Consider the following 20237-nt stretch of genomic DNA (forward strand, 5'->3'; position numbering starts at 1 on the left):
CTAGGAAAAAAATTACAAGAAAGGTAACAAATCAAATCTATCAAATCCCTACAATTAAGGCTAAAGCCCCTACACAATTAAAGGAAAAAGTCAAATCTGTCAACATGCTTTTGCAGATGTTGCAATACATTAGTGCTACTAGCAGTATGAAAGTCAGGACGGAGTTGACCTACAAATCTTGTACACAACTGCATGCCAAATGTGGACATCATGCACATGAATCAACAAATGAAACTTTCAAACATACACCCATCTTCATGCAATAGTACAGGCAGTAAGGGTTTTTGACCATCATGGAGCAGGTACAACAAAAGCAAAGGATAGTTGGTGAAAGCAAGTAGTAACTGCACAAACATATATAAATCCACATTTATATCTAGAACAATAGTGTACAGAACCATATCAAACGTTCTTTAAGGAAAAACCATATCAATCTAAAAGCATACAAAATCTTATTACGTGTAAGAGCATACTTGATTGGACCTATCAATCTGTTTGCCAGCAACATCTTCATGGGAGCATGAATCACTATAAAAAACAATTCAATGTGTATTCAATGTGTTAAGTTTAGCAAAGCATAATCAATATATCATCACTAGAATATGAGAAAGGCAACAGACCTGGATACCTTCATGTAAGAGCTGGCCTTCAACAGACTGGCATGAACACTTACATCAACTAGCACAGCATGAAATGCATCAAAATGGACAGGACAATATGAATGCAATCCCAAAAGTGCTTTTGGGGGAATACGAAATTCATGGACTGCAACTGAGGAAGCATCTAGATGTGCCAGCAACTCAAGCCTACACATTCATAATATCAAAATTTAAATCATTAACCAGTGAAAAAATCCTCAGGGAGCATTTAGTTACAGAAAATAACTTTTTATTTTCTATCTCCAGTTTTGTTTTCATTTTCTCTGTTTTATTCTCCGTAGAAAATTGGAAAACCATGTTCATTTCCTGTAATATTGAAAACTACATTCAATTTAAAAAACTAGAAAATTGTGTTCAAATTATCATATTATTTTTTAGAAAATATGTTCTTTTATAATACTTTACACCTTAACTTTTATTTTAATTTAAAATACGAAGAAAAATTGATGCATTTTATATTAATTTAAAATAAAAAGAAAATATGCATACTTAAATATATAAACATAATTATTAAAAATCGTATTTTATTTATATAAAGTCTATCCATACACGAGTTCTATGTTCATCACTTTGGAAAACCGTGTTTTCCAATTTTCAAATATAATGAAGAAAACATGAAAAAGAATCATTTCAATGTTTGCTATTTCCTTTATAAAATTTAGAAATCAGAAATTTTGTTTTAAAACAATTAGAGTAAAAAAATTAAAATGAACACGTTTTCTAATTTTTGAAAAAAGAAGGAAATATTTTTAGAAAATATGCATGTTTTATGTAACTAAACACGCACTTTAACTTTTCTTATTTTTCAACTTGCAAATGATTTCCTTTGAAAATGACAAATTTTCAATATTGCATACATTATTTTTTGGTCCAATCATGGTCATGGGCCATAGCCGACACATAGAAGCCATTTTTAGTTACAAGTGATATTGACATATAAAAAAGTAAAGAATAACAAACAGGCCTGTAGATTCAGTGGCCCTTATCAATCAGGTTTCAAATAATAGCTGGTACGTAATGCACAAGCAATGGCCATTATTTCATGAGATTTTTGTGGCCTATAGTTTTCTTCATTTTACTAGACACAAGTAGCAGGCTTTTTTTTTTTTTTGAGCAATTACTACATGTATGAATTATGAAAGGCTAGATTTTTGGCTTTCAGCAACAGGTTACATTTTCTGTCCCTTAACCAGCCAAAATTTTCACAAGAAGTTTAGCTTCATTTTGTGCCCCTACTATGTAAACATATAAATTCAGTGCACACGTAAGTTAAATCACAGGTCGATAATAATAATGAATGCACACGTAATCAATGACTTTCTTTGATGTATTTATGCTATATAGTATGTTGTATTTGATAACTTTAATCAAATCATATATTTTAAGTGTTATAAACAGATGTACAAATTTTAGAACTTTATTCTGATTAATCCAAATTTAAATTTGCAAATGTTAACATGCATAAATAAAGTACACATTGTTAACAACACAATGATCGACTTTCTCCCTGGCTTACCCATTCTCTGACGCGGGAGCTTGCAAAAGCTCGAACTTCAAAATAACAGCAGACGTAGATGGACCCTGTAAATCAGTATTACAAATTTAAGAAATCAATAATTCTAAGTTCTGCAATAATTGATGCATCAAAGTTGCATGCAAAAGATATTCATTAAATGCAATTTTTGGGACTATTATGATGTAGGAAAGCTTGCAAGGCTGCCTTTTAAAGCTAGATTTGCACTTTATATTAGGGCTGCATAAAAAATATTTGAAACAACCACCCCAACCAAATGCAAATCCATATATGTTTTATATCTTGGTCAGTTGCAATTTGATAAAATTAGAAAACTGAATCTGCTGATTTCTAATGTTTGTAGACCACTCAATCTCTCTTCCTCCTGCATTCTTGAAGGCTGAACCTTATGTCAAGGTTTCTGCTGTTCAGGTATCTTCTTTCTCCATTTTTCATCTTCTTTCTCACTATTCCTATTTCTCAGTCACTTTCTTCTATTTATCTTCAGTAATTTCCCCTATTCCAGATTTCCAACAAAGGCTTCAAAACCTGTTTCTTGAAATTCTTATTTCTTCCTCAACTTTTCTTTCCCTATTCCTGTAATTTTTTTTTTCAATGGAAACAAAAGTGTAGTGAATTTATTTGATGTATTTCAATAGAGAAAGTGATATATGTTTATATACAATTATTCCTATGATTGAGCTAACTAAATAGGTAAAATCCCTATTCCTAAAATTATGCTAACTAATAAGGGATGTAATAATTATAATAAGGGAGAGAATAATTACAATATCTACTCTAGTTGACTTACTATAATGATCCCCTTCAAGTTGGGGCATAAATATTAATCATACCTAACTTATTACAAATGTAATCAACTCAAGCTTCCTTTAGAGCTTTCACGAAGATGTCCCCTGATTGTCTTGATACACCAATTGAGATGATCTTCTATTGGAACTCTTCACAAACAAATCGACAATCAATTTTGATATGTTTGACCTGCTCATGAAATCCTAGATTAGAAACAATATGGGTAGCCAATTTATTATCACACAATTCACAAGGCAACCTCATCTAATCGTTCACACCCCCATAGTAATAGCTAACACCATATCCCTATATTCTAATTCAACACTAGAATAAGAAACCACATTTTGTTTCTTACTCCTCCACGAAACCAAATTGCCTTCTACAAAAACACATCATCCTGTCATTATTGACTTCCTGTCAGCTTTCAAATCTAATCAGTTTGCCTCAAAAAAGAATTCAATGTTTGAATGACCATGATTACTATATATGAGACCACGCCTAGAGCTCTTTTCTAGTAACAGGAAGTTTGTCTCAAAGCTTACTAGTGAACAACTGTAGGACAGGACATAAACTTCGGGGAGAGCATTCAGTTGATTCGATTATGAACCAAAACGATCAAGAAAAAACAGAAAAAACAAATTGCCTGCATGTCTAGACCAAACCGAACCAACATTTTAAGGGTAACCAAATTGATATTTATCGATTCGGTTAAATGATAACCAAAATATAAATAACCCAAGTGCAGCAACAAACCAACAACAAAGGTACACAGATTCAACATTAACATGGAAGTAAACCAAATACATACAACAAAGGTACACAAATTCGAGAGGATAAAAAACCCAATGACCATTTGTAAACAACACAACCCACACACCAATCTATTCTCTCTCTTGTACCAGAGTTGCCACACACAACACCATTGAAGCGTACCACAGGTCACACAACACCATGATTTCTAACCCAGCCACCCACCTGCAGAGACTCATCACCAATCAATCTCTCTCTCGAACCAGAGTCACCACATAGCACCACCAAAACCCAGCCAAAGGTCACACAACACCATCAATTTCGAACCTAGCCACCCACATGCGGAGACTCATCACCAATCAATTCTCCCTCTCTCGAACTAGAGTCACCACACAGCACCACCAACACCCAGCCACATTTGCTAACACCAAGGTGTACCCAACAGGCAGATCATCAACAAAGGAGGTGAGAAGGGAGGGGAAATGGCCATAGAGATGGCAATAAGAAGAGCAAGGATAAGGTTTCACAGAGGTGAAGATCGAAGAATGTAAGAATGGAAGAGAATAGGATAGAAACAGTGGAGAGAGGAGAGGAAAACACAGGGCAACTAGGGTTGGGGTTGGGGATCAAACTTGTGATTATATATGTGATTTAAACAGTGTAGTTTTAAAGATTCAGTCAGTTCGGTTTTCTTCAACTTTAACAAAATAATGAACCGAACTGAAAACCAAAATTTCTCAAAAATCATTAATCGAACAAGACAATCAGATCAAAAAAACTAAATCGTTTGGACTGAACCAGATTAGTTTGATTCGGTTTTTCAATTTAAATCGAGAACGATTCAACATTACATGAACCGACTTGCTACACGAACAGAATATGCAATATCTAAGCAAGTCATTGTTAAATAATTCAATTTGCCAACTAATCTCCTATACATTCAAGATTTGCGAATGCTTCATTGTCTTCTACAGTAAGCTAGAGATTCAGGGTCATTGTGCGCTATAAGGCTTATCACCCAAGTTTTTTTCTTTCTGCCAACAATTGCAAAACTCATGTTCTTTGAAATAAGAAAATACATTTTTATAATCTCAATACGCAAGAAACAGTTTAATGAGCCTAAATCCTTCGTATAAAACTATGAACAAAGAAATTACTTTAGAAATGTAATGCTTGCAACAACACAACCCATATAATAATGTCATCTACCTATATTAGTGAAACAGTGATGAAACAGAGAGGGAAACAGAGATTTTGAAAGAGAGATTCTTGATGATTTCCCTCAAGCCAATTAGGGTATATATACTACTTACAAAAACATACAACAAGAAATAAAATAAATCAATTCCCTAATTATTGCCTAATTATATCCCAATCATATCACATAATCTAAGCACCTAGTTATGCACACGATCACTACAAATCTAGGCTATTTACAGAAAGTATCTCAACACTCACCTTCAAGCTGGAGCGTACATATCATATGCTCCAAACTTGTTATAAATATACTCGATTCGTGAACCTCGAATAGATTTTGTGAAAACATCTACTAGTCGATCATTTGAGTTGACAAAGCTAGTAGAAATGCATCCCGACTCAATCCTTTGCCTAATAAAGTGACAATCCACTTCTACATGCTTATGCAATATGGAGAGCAGCTTGATTATTACATGTCAGCTTCATTTGGCTAGAGTTGTCATATTTCAATTCCCGAAAAAGTTGCTTCAACCAAATGAGTTCGCATATTGTCAAAGCCATAGCTCAATATTCAATTCTACACTTGATCTTGCAATCACACCCTATTTTTTACCTTTCCAAGATATAATATTCCCTTCAATCATAATACAATATCCCAAAGTAGATCATCTATTTGAAAGTAGATCATCTATTTGAAGGGAAACCTGCCCGATCTGCATCTCAATAGCCAACAATTAGTTAGTAACGCGTGTCCTTATATAGTAAACCTTGTCCTGAAACTCCTTTGATATATCTAAGAATGCAAATGACTATATCCCGGTGACTATTATATAGGGTTTGAAAAAATTAACTCACGACACTTACAGCAAAGAAAATATCTGGTCGCGTGATAGTGAGATAGTTGAGCCTACCAATTAATCTTCTGTGTGTAGCAAGATCTTTAAGTAGCTCCCCTGTTCAGGAACAAGTTTGACATTTGGATCCATGGGAGTGTCCACGTGTCTACAGTCTAACATGCATGTTTCTTCCAATATATCCAAAGTATATATCTGTTGAGAAGTCGCAATATCGAATTTAGATTGTTCACTTCAATTCCCAAGAAATATTTCAATTTCTCCAGATTGTTAATTTGGAAATGACTGAACAAATATTGCTTAAGCTAAGAGATTCCATCATGATCATTTCCTATAATAATAATATCATCAACATAGATCACCAAATAGATGCATCTATCACCATTATGACGAAAAAATACGAAATGACCAAATTTACTTTAAGACATTCCAAACTATTGAACTACTGTGCTGAATCAACATAAGCCATGTTCTTGGAGACTACTTTAGACCATACAAAGAGTGTCGAAGATGACATACTAAGCCTGACTCCCCTAAGCAACAAACCCTAGAAGTTGCTCTATATAGACTTCTTCAACGAGCTCACCATGAAGAAATGCATTTTTAATGTCCAATTGATGAAGGAAGGGTCCAGTAATTAATTGCAATCAATGAAATAAGGACGCAAACGAAAGCTATTTTGGCTACTAAAGAGAAAGTATCACTGTAATCGAGCCCAAAATCTGTATAACCTACAACTACAAGGCGAGCTTTAAAGCTATCAATTTTGCGAGCAGGTCCCACCTTAATTGTGTAAACCCAACCAACAGTAGACTTGTCAAGTGGTAAAGATACCAATTCCCAAAATTCCATTATTATGAAGAGCAGTCATCTCCTCAATCATTGCATTACACCAATCAAGATGATCCAATGCTTCTCTATCTTGGGTATAGAACAGCAGATATAGTGGAAATAAAAGTATAGTAGGAAGGAGATAAACGATAATAACTCATAAAATTATAAATGAAATGAGGATTTCGAGAAGAGCGAATACCTTTTCAAAGAGCAAGAGTAGCTGCTGCTATCGAAGGCATGATCGAAGTAGGTGGTGATGGAACTGGAGGTGTGTCGTTAGAAGTACCTGCATTAGGGAGAGAAATATCATTGTTATTAGCATATAGGTGAGGCCAATGTGTGTAGACCTCAAGAGGTGGCGTAGAAGTGGGAAATGAATACACTCCAGGCAAAGGAGAAATAAGAGTCGAAGGTATAGACAAAACTCTAGGAATAAAGGTTTTGTACTTGGACTAAAAGAAAAGTAAGGAGAGGTTTCAAAAAAGGTGACATCTGCAAACAAAATATTTGTTAGTAGTAGGATCATAGCATTTGAAACCTTTTGAAACCCTGAATAGCTGAGAAAGACACATTTAACTGATTTGAGCTGGAGTGTGTCTTTGCCAAGAGTATGATCATTGTAATAAGATAAGGAATAATTGGGCAATTTTCTGTATATTTCTCCATTGAAGTAAGTGTGTATATATATAGATTATAAGGCCACGTTAAGGCAACTCCTAAGAATCCTCTATCAATCAATTAGCCTATGATTATGTAATCTCCTATAATTATGTACAAATTATGTTCACACTCTAACACTCCCCCTCAAGTTGGATCATAGATATTTATCATGCCCAACTTGTTAAAAAGATATTCTATTCGAGGCCCATTTAAATCTTTGGTGAGTAGATCACTCAATTGTTCTTCTGTCTTCACATAACTGGTGGAGATCAAATTTTCTTAAATCTTCTCATGGATGAAATGACAATCAACTTCTATATGCTTAGTCCGTTCGTGGTAATACTGGATTAGAAGCAATGTGAAGAGCAACCTAATTATCACGCCAAAGTTTTGCGGGTGACGCAACATCCATACCAACTTCTTTCAGCAAATGATTTATCCACAGAATCTCACAAGTGGATTGAGTCATGGCCCTGTATTCTGACTCGGCATTAGATCTGAATACTACATTTTGCTTCTTACTTTTCCAAGACACTAGGTTTCCTCCAACAAATACATAGTAGCCTGTAGTCGACCTTCTATCACTTTTGGATCTCACCCAGTCAGCATCAAAAAAACACTCAAGTGCAATATGCCCATGATCACCGTAGAGTATACCGAGTCCAGAAGTCCTTTTTAGATAACATAGAATTTGTTTTAAAGCGGCCCAATATTTTACCGTAGGTGCAGAGATGAACTGGCTTACAATGCTTACTGCAAAAGCAATATCTGACCAAGTCATCACCATAAGGTAGTTCAGCTTTCCAACCAACCTCCTATACCTCTCTGGATCATCATAGGTGTCTCTGTCATCCTTTGTAAGACATATATTAAGAATCATTGGTGTGCTACATGGTTTAGCTCCCATCTTCCAAGTTTCTGCAAGTCAAGGACATACTTCCTTTGAGACAAGAAAATTCCTCTTTTACTCCTCAAGACTTCGACTCCTAAGAAATACTTAAGCTGACCCAAGCCTTTGATATGAAAACTCGCATGCAAGTAGTTTTTGAGAGAAGAGATCCTGTACTATCATTATCTGTAATGATAATATCATCAACATATACAAGGAGAATAATACCAGTATCTGAATTTCTACAGAAGATTGAATGGTCACACTTGCTTGTATCACGCCAAGTATGATTTTCATCTAGAGCCTTCATCTCCTCAAATATTGCATCACGCCATCCAAAATGAGCCAAGGCCTCTTTAACCGTCTTAAGCAAAGAAATGGACTAGAGAGACAATTAAAGAGGTAGAAGAAAGAGACAGGTGATCATAAGACAGAAAGTTAGCAACAAAATAGGTAGATTTACACCGTCATTTACCTTTACGAAGACTAATGGGGAGGTCAAGATCGCTCGGTGGTGGATCTGATGGCGAAGAAGATTTTGGTCCAGGACATGTATCATCAAGTACTAGTCTCCGAGAGTAAACTTGAACAACTGACGATTTAACAAAAAGTTGAGTATTAGGAGGAATGTTACCATCAGATTGTACAGCAGAAGGCATACTCGAAGAGGTCCCACCATCAGATATGATTCTATAGATGAGCCACTCATCATTCTCCTCTTGATCAGGAGAAGTTTGTGCAACAGGATAAAAAGGAATTTGCTCGGAAAAGGCTACATCTATTGAGACCAGATATTTGTTAAGGTCTGGAGAGTAACACCGATACACCTTCTGAAGGCGAGAATATCCCAAAAAACACACTTCAAAGCTTTAGGATGAAGTTTAGTAATATGAGGTCTGACATCCCGAACATAACAAGTACTGTCAAACAGTCGTGGTTCAAGAGGAAATAATAGCTTCTTAGGAAAGAGGACATTATAAGGAGTATTACCGTTTAGTATTGTGAAGGGCATGCGATTAATGAGAAAGCATGCAATAGAGACAGCATCAGCCCAAAATTGCTTAGGAACATGCATTTGAAACAACAGAGCTCGAGCAGTCTCAAAGAGATGTCGATTCTTCCTTTCAGCTACCACATTTTGAGCGAGTGTATCAACACGACGATTGGTGAAAAATACTATGTTGGGTCATATAAGACTAGAATGATTCTGACATATATTCTTTAGCATTGTCGCTCCAAAAAATTTGCACAGAAACATTAAATTGAGTCTTGATTTCAGCACAGAAGGAAGAAAAATGAGAAAAAACTTCCGAACGATGCTTCATAAAATAAATCAAAGTCATTCTAGAGTAATCATCCACAAAAGTGATAAAATATCTTAATTCAATCTTAGATCCAACCGGACATAAGCCCCAAACATCTAAATGAACTAATTCAAAAGCAGACTCAGCTTGTTTATTGCCTCTATATTGCCTCTAGGACTTAAAGAGTTTCGATAATGTTTTGTAAAATGACATGACTCACATTCCAGTAAAGAACCTTACGAAATTGAGGGCATAACTTCTTCAAAACCGGTAAAGAAGGGTGTCCCAACCGACAATGTGCTTCAAACGAAGACACGACACTAGAGCAGGCAACAGACTGAGGCACCCATGAATCCAAAATGTAGAGACCCCCAGATACATGTCCTTTACCAATAATATGCTTCGTCACAAGATCCTGAATGAGACAATGATCAAAAAAAAAGGAAACACAACAATTTAAGTCTTTGGTAAGTTTACTCACAGAGATTAAATTAAAGGCAAGGTTAGGTAAACTTAGCACAAATGATAGGGAAATAGGAGTAGGTTTAACAGTCCCAGAACCCTCAACATTATAGGTTAACCCATCAGCTATAATAACAAGAGAAGAGGCTTTATGAGATCGCAAGCTAGTAAAAATATAAGGATTATCTGTCATGTGATCTGTGGCACCAGGATCAATGACCCATTTATATGAAGAGGAAATAAGAGACATTTTACCAGACTCAGCCGCTACTGAAGACGTTGGGATAATTTTAATAATATGGGTCTTACTATCAGAAACCATTTCAACCAAAACTCTATACTCCTATACCTTCAAACAAATTAAATGAAGATGACAAAACCTAACCCAGTGAATAGTAGTCGTCGTGAACAATACCCGGTGTGAACAGTATCAAAAAGCCTCCACCCAACACTCAAACGGTAAAAAAACATAGATCTGACAAGGGGGCTGCAAGGCGACTTCAGCGTCCTCCCTAGGTGGACGGTGAGAGACAAATACTACCCTAGATGGGTAACCCAAAAGAACAGAAGCCCTAAGTCTCCAAAAATTTAAAACTCAACGGGAGAGAAAAAAATTAAATCTCTACGAGAATGGCTCTGATACCATGTAATAAGATAAGGAATAATTGGGCAATTTTCAGTATATTTCTCCATTGAAGTGTGCATATATAAAGATTACAAGGCATTGTTAAGGCAACTCCTAAAAATCCTCAATCAATCAATTAGCCTATGATTATATAATCTCCTATAATTATGTATAGATTATGTTCACACTCTAACAATCATGAACAAAACATATATAACGAAAAACTCACAAGAGACAATTGGTTGGAATTCTGATCAGGAAATAGAACAAAATGAGGACTTTGATACTGCAAAACAGAGGAAGGCATTTGCTTAATCAAGTAACAAGAAGTAAGGATAGTTTTCCCCCAAAAACGCAACAAAACATTGTGATATAGAAGTATGGTACAGGCTGTTTCAATAAAATGCCAATTTTTTCGCTCGGCAATCCCATTCTGTTATAGGGTATGAGAATAAGAAGTCTGGTGAGTAACACCTTGAGTAGATAAGAAGTGAGTGAATGAGGAAGTCAAATATTCCTTTGTCACTTCGTAATATTTTAATGCAAATACCAAATTGATTATGTATTTCAACATAAAACTTCTGAAAAAAAGAATACAACTCAAAACGATTCTTTATTAGAAAAAGGCAAGTGCAATGAGAATAGTCATCAATAAAGGTAACAAAATATTGAAATCCCAAAGTTGTACTAACTCGACTTAGACCCCAAATATCTGAATGAACAATGTCAAACATAGAAGTGGCCCTATTATTAATGAGCTTGGGAAAAGAAGCTCGAGTTTGCTTCTCATGTTGACAAGACTCGCATTCTAAAGAAGGCAAGGAAGAGAGTTTAGGAACCAATGGATTTCCCTGATGACTGTAAATGAGTTCAGCGAAAGTGGTAGACACAAAAGTAGTTGAAGGGTTAGAAATAGAAAAATAATACAATCCTTGTGATTCATATCCTGCTCCAATCATCTTTCCAGTACCCCGATCCTACATAACCACATATTCAACAGTAAAAATGACTGAACAGTTAAGATCTTTAGTCAATTTGCTAATAGAGATTAAGTTGTATGGACATTCAACAGTAGTCAAGGGGATAGAAGGAAGGAGATGTACGTTATCTATCTCTTTAACTTGAGTTTGTGAACTATTAGCTAATGTGACCTTAGATGGTGCGAAAGGTGAAACAAAAGTAGAGAAAAGATTGTGATTACCAGAAATATGATCAAAAGCACCAGAGGCTAGGATTTATGAACCAATGGATAAAGACTTGGTTAGATAAGTAAATGAATTACTAGAATGAGCAATATTTGAAGAAGACTATTGCTGAGTAGTTCGGAATTGTAGATATTCTATGTACTCCACTTCATTTAGAGTGATCGAGTACGGTTTGAAACGTGGCTCTACTCTATTTGATTGGACCATGGGAACTAAATCTATAGAAAAGAGAATCTGTGACAGTGAACAATAGATTTAAAGCTACTACTATTCACAAGGGACACATGAAGAAGAGCAGGTGACCAGACTAGTGGACTAGAGTCGAGAGTCGCCTGCATGAAAAAGTCGCCGGTGAACAGGTCATGCGCTGGTGTGTGTACCACAGGCAAAAAAGGTGTGGCGGCACGTGGAGGCACGTGAAGGTGCTCAAAAAAATACTATTAGTATCAACTTGACAACTAGAGAAAAAGCAATCACAGAAAAAGTATCAAAATAATATAACCTTTGGCAACCAAGCAAGCCTTGAGACAGTGCAACAAACACATCATGAGTTACCTGCATCTTCAACACTGCTCAATTTGGGGCAAAGATACCAATTCTCAAGTACAATTAAAGTCTAAATCTACCATTTCCTTTTCCATTGCAGCAGCTCAACTATGATGGGATAATCCCTAAGTTTATTAGGAAGATCTAAGTTAGGCTAGGGAGCAATAATGGATCAAGATCCACCAATGAAGAAGCTAGTAGAGGATCCAAGTCAAGAGTCTCTAGCCGCTTGAATAGACGAACAATAGGGAGACGACTAGGTAAAAGAATAGGTGGAAATTGGAATAGAGAGATTCTGCTAATCGGGCAAATGACAAATAGTGTAAACCAAGAGATCATATTTCTCTTCTTGGGAGTCATAAACAGATGATGGAGGGAGAAAAGGAGTAGACTCAAAGCATAACATTAGTAGATACAAGATAATAATTGTGTTCTAGAAACAAATATTGATACCCTTTTTTAAAGCCGAAAGCGCCCAAGGAAGAAATATTTAAGTGATTTGGAATCCAAAATACTAACCTATGGACAGGCATCATGAACAAAATAAATAGAACCAAAGATACCCGAAGACTTGGGAGAAACAAAATGAAAGACAAAAGAGAGCATATGATTAAAAGAAACTTTGGGAACAACATCAGCCCATAAATATTTAGATACCTTCATTTGAAACAAGATCGTGCTTGCTACTTCTAGAAGGTTTGGAGATGCCAATTTTTTTGTTCAACAACTCCATTCTTGGTTGGAGTATCAAAATAGGAAGCCTCATGGAGAATACCTTTATGTGACATATAAATTTGGAAATTCCCAAAAAAATACTATGGCAATATCACTCACCAATATACAAATAGAGGCATTGAATTCAATGTTAATTTCAGCACATAAAGAACAAAGTATAGAAAATAATTCTAAATGATTCTACATTAAAACTAACTAAATAACACGTGAAAAGTCATCAATAAAGGCAACATAATACTTAAATCCAGAGTTGGAAACAACTAGACAAAGATTTTAAACATCTGAATATGCTAATTCAAAAGAGACAAAACCCATTTATTGACTCGAGATGCTACAAGTTAATGGTCATGTTTGGCAAATGGACACGATTCACAATCTAACACGAACCATGACTGAAACTATGGGCATAACTTCATTAAAGCAGAAAGAATGTCCTACCCGACAATGGAAGTCGAATGGAGTTGAGGTACTACAAAATGCAAAAGACCCCGACACATGCCAATGTGGGTATAAAGGCTCTAAGAATCACGTCCTTTACCAATAATATATTTCATCAAGAGATTCTAAAATAAATAAATTTGATAAAAAAAATGAGACAACAATTTAGGCTCCATTTATTTGACAAAATAACTTGTTTTCCATTACTTAATTTTAATTTAAAAAATAAAATTTATTAATAAATTTATATATAGAGGTCTTAATAAGGATTTCAAAGTGTGGAAAATGACTTCCTCTTTTCAACAGGAAAATATTTTCCATTGACTAAATTTTCTAAGTGCCCCAAACACCAGAAAATATGAAAAATGTTTTCCATTGAAACAAAAGCCTTAGTTCATGAGTTAGCTTACTAACAAAAGGTCAATTGAAAGAAAACTTAAAGTAAGCATAAAATAAAGGAGAAAGAAAGAGTGTTATGTTGACAACTCCAGATACCATGGTGCAAGATTTAGATTCATCAACTAGAATGACATAAAAAGATAGAATATAGAATTGAAACTTAAACAAAAGGCTAGAATTACCTGACAATATTGTTAATAGCACCAAAATCAATAACTCATTTCAAAGATAAAGACAAAGCATACAGCAAAGTTACCTAACTCAGTATTTGCAGTTATAAAGGAATAAGTGGACTTTAGAGATGCCTAGTGCTAAGAGAAATGTGCATACTCGTTAGCAAATACCAAAACATTCTTATAAAAAGATGAGGCGACTGGAAGGGTCTCCACTCTCAACTGCAATACGAGCCATCTTGGCGTGTTGATTCTTATTTTGAAGCTTCAAACACATTTTCTTGGTATGCCCAAGTTCACGCAATAATCAAACAATTGTACCAGAGTCATGAGTGGAAATCGTCTCCCCAATACTCTAGTAATTTCTACTGTCATTAAAACCTCCTAAATTTACTCTTCTATTACGTTGTCCACATTATTATTACGACTAACAAGTGCAATGTTAGTGTGTGGGGAGAATTAAAGAGTTTTAGTACGTTGCACTCTAGTAAAAACATTATGCAAGGATGAAATTTCATAATCATTAAAAATTTGGAATTTATCCATCTCAAGTTCTAAAGGAAGGCCTACAAGGAAGCTCATCACAGCCATTTGTTCTTATTGAGCCTATTGAGTTTTTACATCTTGACTAAAGGGCATTAAAGTATTAAGTTCCTCATAAATTCTTTAAGATCCATATAAAATAGGCAATAAGTGTCCGATCTTGTTTCAGCAAGATAAAACACCTTACATACCCCATAAAAATGTGAGAAACATTCCCTTTACTCCAATTCCTTAGGAAATTCATAATGATTAATGAAGCCAATTACTTCACTATTAATGGAATTGTGGGTTTGCAAGAATGACTGAGTATATTCCCTCATCCAAGTAGGTAAAGTACCATCGGCGAGTGGATCCTATAAGACGTTATCATGCATGCCAACACTCCATAGATAGACCAGAGCTATCTTGCTCTAATCTAAATAATTAAAGCCATTAAGTATGTATCCCATGATTTCAGTCATCATGGGAATCACATTTGCTACTACAGCCTTGTTCTCTAACATTTTATAAAAGCCAACAACTAGTTAAAAATATGCTCACAACTGCAAGCCACAGATACAAAGAAAATTAGAATAAAAAAAAAGATACATTGGACCAACCAAATCACCTCCACAATAACACTAGAAACAAAGTAAACTACAAGAATGAAAGAACGCCTCGAGTTGACACCAATGAGACCAAATGGAGCAGCACATAAAGGCGGATGCACCTTCATGCACCAAGGAGCAGAATAGTGGCAGAATCGACATGTGTGTACTCTCTAGTCTTCCAATGACCGAACTTCACAGATGGCTTCAGCAGCAAATGGTTGTCATTACTGGGTGGGTGGCAAGCTCCAAATGCGACCCTATATGGGTGACATAAAACCACAGTAATAGATATTACCTGAAACAAAGATTGAATCTCCAACATAATGAGAAAATTTTAATTTTCTCATCCTACAAGTATTCCTAAAATAGGAATAGAGCCCTTAAGAATTCTTTAATTATACTAACTAATAAGGTTGGGAAAAATTACAAGGGAATATGAAGGCTATTACTAGAAAATTGGAGGATGCCAACATCAACCTGAAAAACTAAATCAAGGTGACAATGGAAAAAATAAGGAACTAAGACACTGGGTGTATTGTAAGGAAGTGGCAGTTGTTTGAGGACTGTGACTATGAGTTCAGTTGCAGTGATTGCACAATTCTCATGCACTAGTAATGGGTGATATCAAGAAGGCAAGGGAAGAAATTAATTTAAAGCTTTGAGTTCTTGATGGGCTGCTGAATGAAGCTGATGAAATAAATTATATTCATTGGGCATTGGATTTGGCTGGAAAGATTCCTCTATATCAGGGAAATGTGCCTATTGGAAACAACATAATGTTCCCAACCAGAAATTCGGAAGCAAGAAATAAGCAGTATGTGTCTTTCAACATCTTTGATTAGAGAATAGGTGCCACTATCACATCTACTTTGCAGCTGCCTGATATCCTAGAATATCAGATTGTGGTGACAGCTCAAAAGGCATTGGAAACCAGGAATCAGCAGTAAGTTCCTAGCACCCTCATTTATGCAGGCCCCATTCCTAGACTTATAAAACTTCATGGGGACAAGAAAGTTCTCATGAGGAAGCTATTGTCACATATAAGAGGAGCATGGGGAAGTAGAAGAATAAGGCAATGGGTATCTCAAAGGTGTTCACTTTTGGAGGAAAATTGAAGAAGCCGGTTAGCAGTTGACTAGGAGAATGATTACAGTTTGTTGCAGAAGTCAAAATGGTAGTACAGAAAGTTAACACAGTTACAGTAACTAGCATCCTAGGACACAGAGCGCACTTGTACAAGAAAGATATTCTTCAGATCAAAAACACATCTGAATATCTTCAATTCCTTTCTCTACTTCTTCTCCCTATCTAACTAATTGCTCTAATTCCAACTATTCTTACTTTTCTTTCTCCAATTTGTCTTTTTCTTTCTGGCAGAAATCCTAGGTTCCTGATAGGATGTTGAGGTTTCATGGTCGGTTGCCATTTCACTTCAACATAAACTGACCATGTCAATAACTTAGTTTTCGATATTAACATTACAAAAATTACCCAACCTAAATGTCCAGATTTTTAGGTGAGATATAGGAAGAGAATAAGGAATAAGTAGTGAAGTGTATGAGCTGTAGAAATGGAGGGAAATTTGGTTAAGAGTAGTTAGTTAGCTACAGCCGTTGTAACTGCCTAATTGGCAGGAAGAAGAAAATAAGTAGAGCTGGATAGCCCCTGTATGATTCATTCAAGAACTGAATCAGTAATATCAATCTCTATTCTACCTCAATTTTCCACTCTGTCTCTCTATTTCTTTCTCTACTTCTCTCTGTTCTCTATGTTCTGTTCTTCCTCTCTGTAACTGTCAAGTTAGGGTTACTGCCTTAACAGAAGCTATGAATAAAATTTTATATCTTTAACATGTGCCCTTCTGCAAAAGTCAAATTAACATGAAGCATGGACAAATAAAAGATTATTACCTTGCATTCTCCAAGAGGTAGATTGAAAGAGATCATAATAGATAAAAGAATATCCTGCTTGGCATATTTAATTCGGAATGGCTGTGTTGAGAAACTGTTGTCTGCATCATCAATCTTCCACACTCCACATGTGTTATCAGAACCCAAATCAGGAGCTGCAACACATAAATGTCATTAGATTTAAAAAAAAAAAAACATTCTCTGCAATTCCAGAAACAACAAACATGAGAATATCACCAAAAAATTCATTAATTATGTAAAACAAATTGTATCCATATGAATTAAAATAAATAAAAAGAAAAGAGAAGCAACAAAAATTCCATTTACTTTGCGAAATAACAGTTCCCTTAAATCTTTTTTTTTCTTTTGGAATTTTCTGGTGCTTTAGGAAGTGGAAAAAAAAAAGATTAATGGAAAATAATTTCCCGAATAAAGGGAAAACTGTAAGGTCAAAGTAAGAAGTCAAAGGAAAATACTTAACCATTTAAAGAGAATTTCTCACAACCCCTCTCCTTCCAATATTATATATATATATTAGCTACAAATACTAGAGGCAGCAGAGAATTGCTTAATTATTCTCTCAAGAATCCGGAGTATATATACACACACAGATTAAGTATAGAATGTTAATATCAGTCGCATAATTAGGGCACATTTACTCACATGATTATAGCACACAATCACTCACATGAATCATACAGCTCCACTCTCATAAATGTTATCTGCAAAAATTATTTCCATATGCCAGGAGTGATGCAACAATTTGTTGAGGAAACAATAAAATATAGATGAACGGGTGCCTTTTGGTTTTAAGCACAAGATTGTGGTAGAATACACAAGATGAATATGTTGAGATGAAGTCATGCACATTAATGGGGCTGCTAAGAAAGAGCTGAATGTAATACAAATTGGTTAAGTTCATGTTAACAAGTTAAGGAGAAAGACAGAGATTATAGAGGTTGAAATTAAAACGGTAACCCAATGCATAAAGCATCCACACATATGACTTCTAGAGAGGATTGATGTACGCAGCCCTACCATTGCTATGCAAAGAGATTTTTACCATAAGAGATATTATAGAGGTTGATTAATATACAAAAAACTACCAAGCAAGAAATTAAAGCAAAGGTTTTATAGTTAAATACTTGCAGGAATGGTATCCACTACTATACTCAAAATAATTGTTCCTTGTGCATGGGAGTGATCATAAAAGTCATCAACTCCAGAACATGTTTCTTCAAGTGGGAGAGTATGACATTGGAGTGTAGGTTCATTGTTTCGTCAACTCCTAAAGATGTTAGCAGAAGGAGGATAGACATTGAGACTGCAGGTTAAGTGTTCCATGGATATACAAGTTGTCAAAATAAACTGAATGCGGCAATTGTGGTCAATTAATTAGCTAGATTGGAAAATTTCATGCTATAGATCAATCCCCAAGATCCATGAAGTCCGTGTTTGTTATCAAGTCTCTAAGGGAACTGTTCCCATGTCAAATACTTAACCATAAGCTGGACTTCTTTCTTCCCCAGAAACTTCTTTTTATAAGTAAACTTCTTGATAAGTTAAAAAATATTTTTAAAACAATTGCATGCACAAACAAGTCTAAAGGAATTAAGAGGGATTACTCACGTTCACATTGAACAACCCTTGCAGGACTTCCCAAAGAAGTATATGCATTGTCTTCCCATCTCACGCTGATCTTGATTTGATACCACCTATCGTATAAAAAGCGCGCCATTACATGATGTACAAGTAGAAAGAAGATGAAAAGAAAATGAAATGAGTTGACAACTAATGATGAGCTAAGAGAAGGGCGTACCCTTGCTGAAAAAGGTCAAGGTTGTGAAACCTATGTATGTAGATGGCAATTTCTTGCACAGTATCCAACATGGCAATTGGTTTAATTTTAGTTTGCAATGGCTTCGCATTGGGCAACCTCTTTTGTGTCCCAATCTTAGGATTAATACCAATTAAGCACCCTAAATGCTGAAACATATGTAATCCCAAATCCAAAAAACTTGTTTCCCTTCCTTTTGAAGCCAAGGTATTCAAATCCAAAACACTCTGACTGTTGAAATATCCATTTTGGAACCCATAACCATTGATGTCATGAAACCAATTCTCCAAAAAGCTCATTCCATTGAGGAGGGCAATAACCACATGGCAAACCACAAAACCCCTGTGGCTATTGCTCTCTCAAGGAGCTCCTTTCTCTGTCTCCTCTCTCTCCCTCTCTCTCTCTCTACAAAAACCCCCCGTTCACCTCCAAAGCTGCAGAGAGAGAGAAAGACAATTAAAGAAAAGCAAAACCGGGAAAATCAAGTTACCAGAGAAAAAGGAATTGAGAGAGAGAATAAAGACCTTGAAATGATCTGAGATAAACAATCTGTGGAGAGACTTCTAGGGTTTGTAGGTTTTTTTTTTTGGCGTCCGATTCAAGAAGAATCAGAACAAAGATGGAAAGTCTACAGAGAGAAGGAGAGAAAACATCAGTCTCGCTGGTGGCATGATGATATGGACTTTAAGTTGTCGTTTTATAGATATTGTCTTCCATCATTGTTTAGGAGCGGAATTCCGTTGAAAAACAATGGCTAATTTGCACACAAGTCCTTGAAGTTTTATAAAATTCACATAATAATTTTTTATTAAACTTTTAATCATAAATTAGTTTTTAAATTTAATTTGAATTTAATAAAAAAATTCTTCTACTAATAAAAATTATAGTTGTCCGTTCGCTAACTATTGACCGAAGATTTAATATTTTTAATGGATAAAACACTCTTTAAAAATAACAAATAATTAATCATCCACGTCTCTTTAATACTTATCTAATATATAACAAATATTATTAATAAATCACAAATCCATAAAAAAACTCATAAAACAAATAAAAATAACAAGAGAAACACATAAAAAAAATCTTTGCTATAAAAAACATTCATCCACGTATATCCAAATGAAACTATGAAATTAATTTTATATCAAGTTTGATGGAAAAGTCACTACACTAGCGAGACAGAGATAGAGTTACTGCAATAAAAGAACTAAAATAGAGAAATAGGACCATCGACTTTAGAAGGAGGGTTAATAGTAGGGGTGAGCATTCGATCGGTTCGGTTCAAAACCGAACCGAACCGAATA

The 20237-nt window shown here is 35.2% G+C and overlaps 1 protein-coding gene across 4 annotated transcripts in view; it reads right to left on the reverse strand.

Annotated features, from left to right (window-relative positions):
• LOC110610261 (protein FAM135B) overlaps positions 1 to 19615 on the reverse strand; it is a 47925-nt gene extending 28310 nt beyond the window's left edge. For 3 of the 4 annotated variants that reach the window (XM_043955197.1, XM_043955196.1, XM_043955194.1), the window contains exons 1-7: positions 19458 to 19615; positions 18916 to 19367; positions 18726 to 18811; positions 17097 to 17251; positions 2176 to 2240; positions 621 to 806; positions 474 to 528 (exon numbers count right to left, since the gene is read on the reverse strand). In XM_043955197.1, the coding sequence (XP_043811132.1) occupies positions 474 to 528; positions 621 to 806; positions 2176 to 2240; positions 17097 to 17251; positions 18726 to 18811; positions 18916 to 19232 (864 nt within the window). In that variant the 5' untranslated portion in view covers positions 19233 to 19367; positions 19458 to 19615. Of the gene's footprint in view, positions 1 to 473; positions 529 to 620; positions 807 to 2175; positions 2241 to 17096; positions 17252 to 18725; positions 18812 to 18915 lie in introns of all 4 variants that reach the window. The other variant, XM_043955195.1, reaches the window with a different exon arrangement.
• Between the last annotated feature and the right edge of the window lie 622 nt (positions 19616 to 20237).

The sequence above is a fragment of the Manihot esculenta genome, chromosome 3 (assembly GCF_001659605.2).
Source record: "Manihot esculenta cultivar AM560-2 chromosome 3, M.esculenta_v8, whole genome shotgun sequence".
Lineage (NCBI taxonomy): Eukaryota > Viridiplantae > Streptophyta > Magnoliopsida > Malpighiales > Euphorbiaceae > Manihot > Manihot esculenta.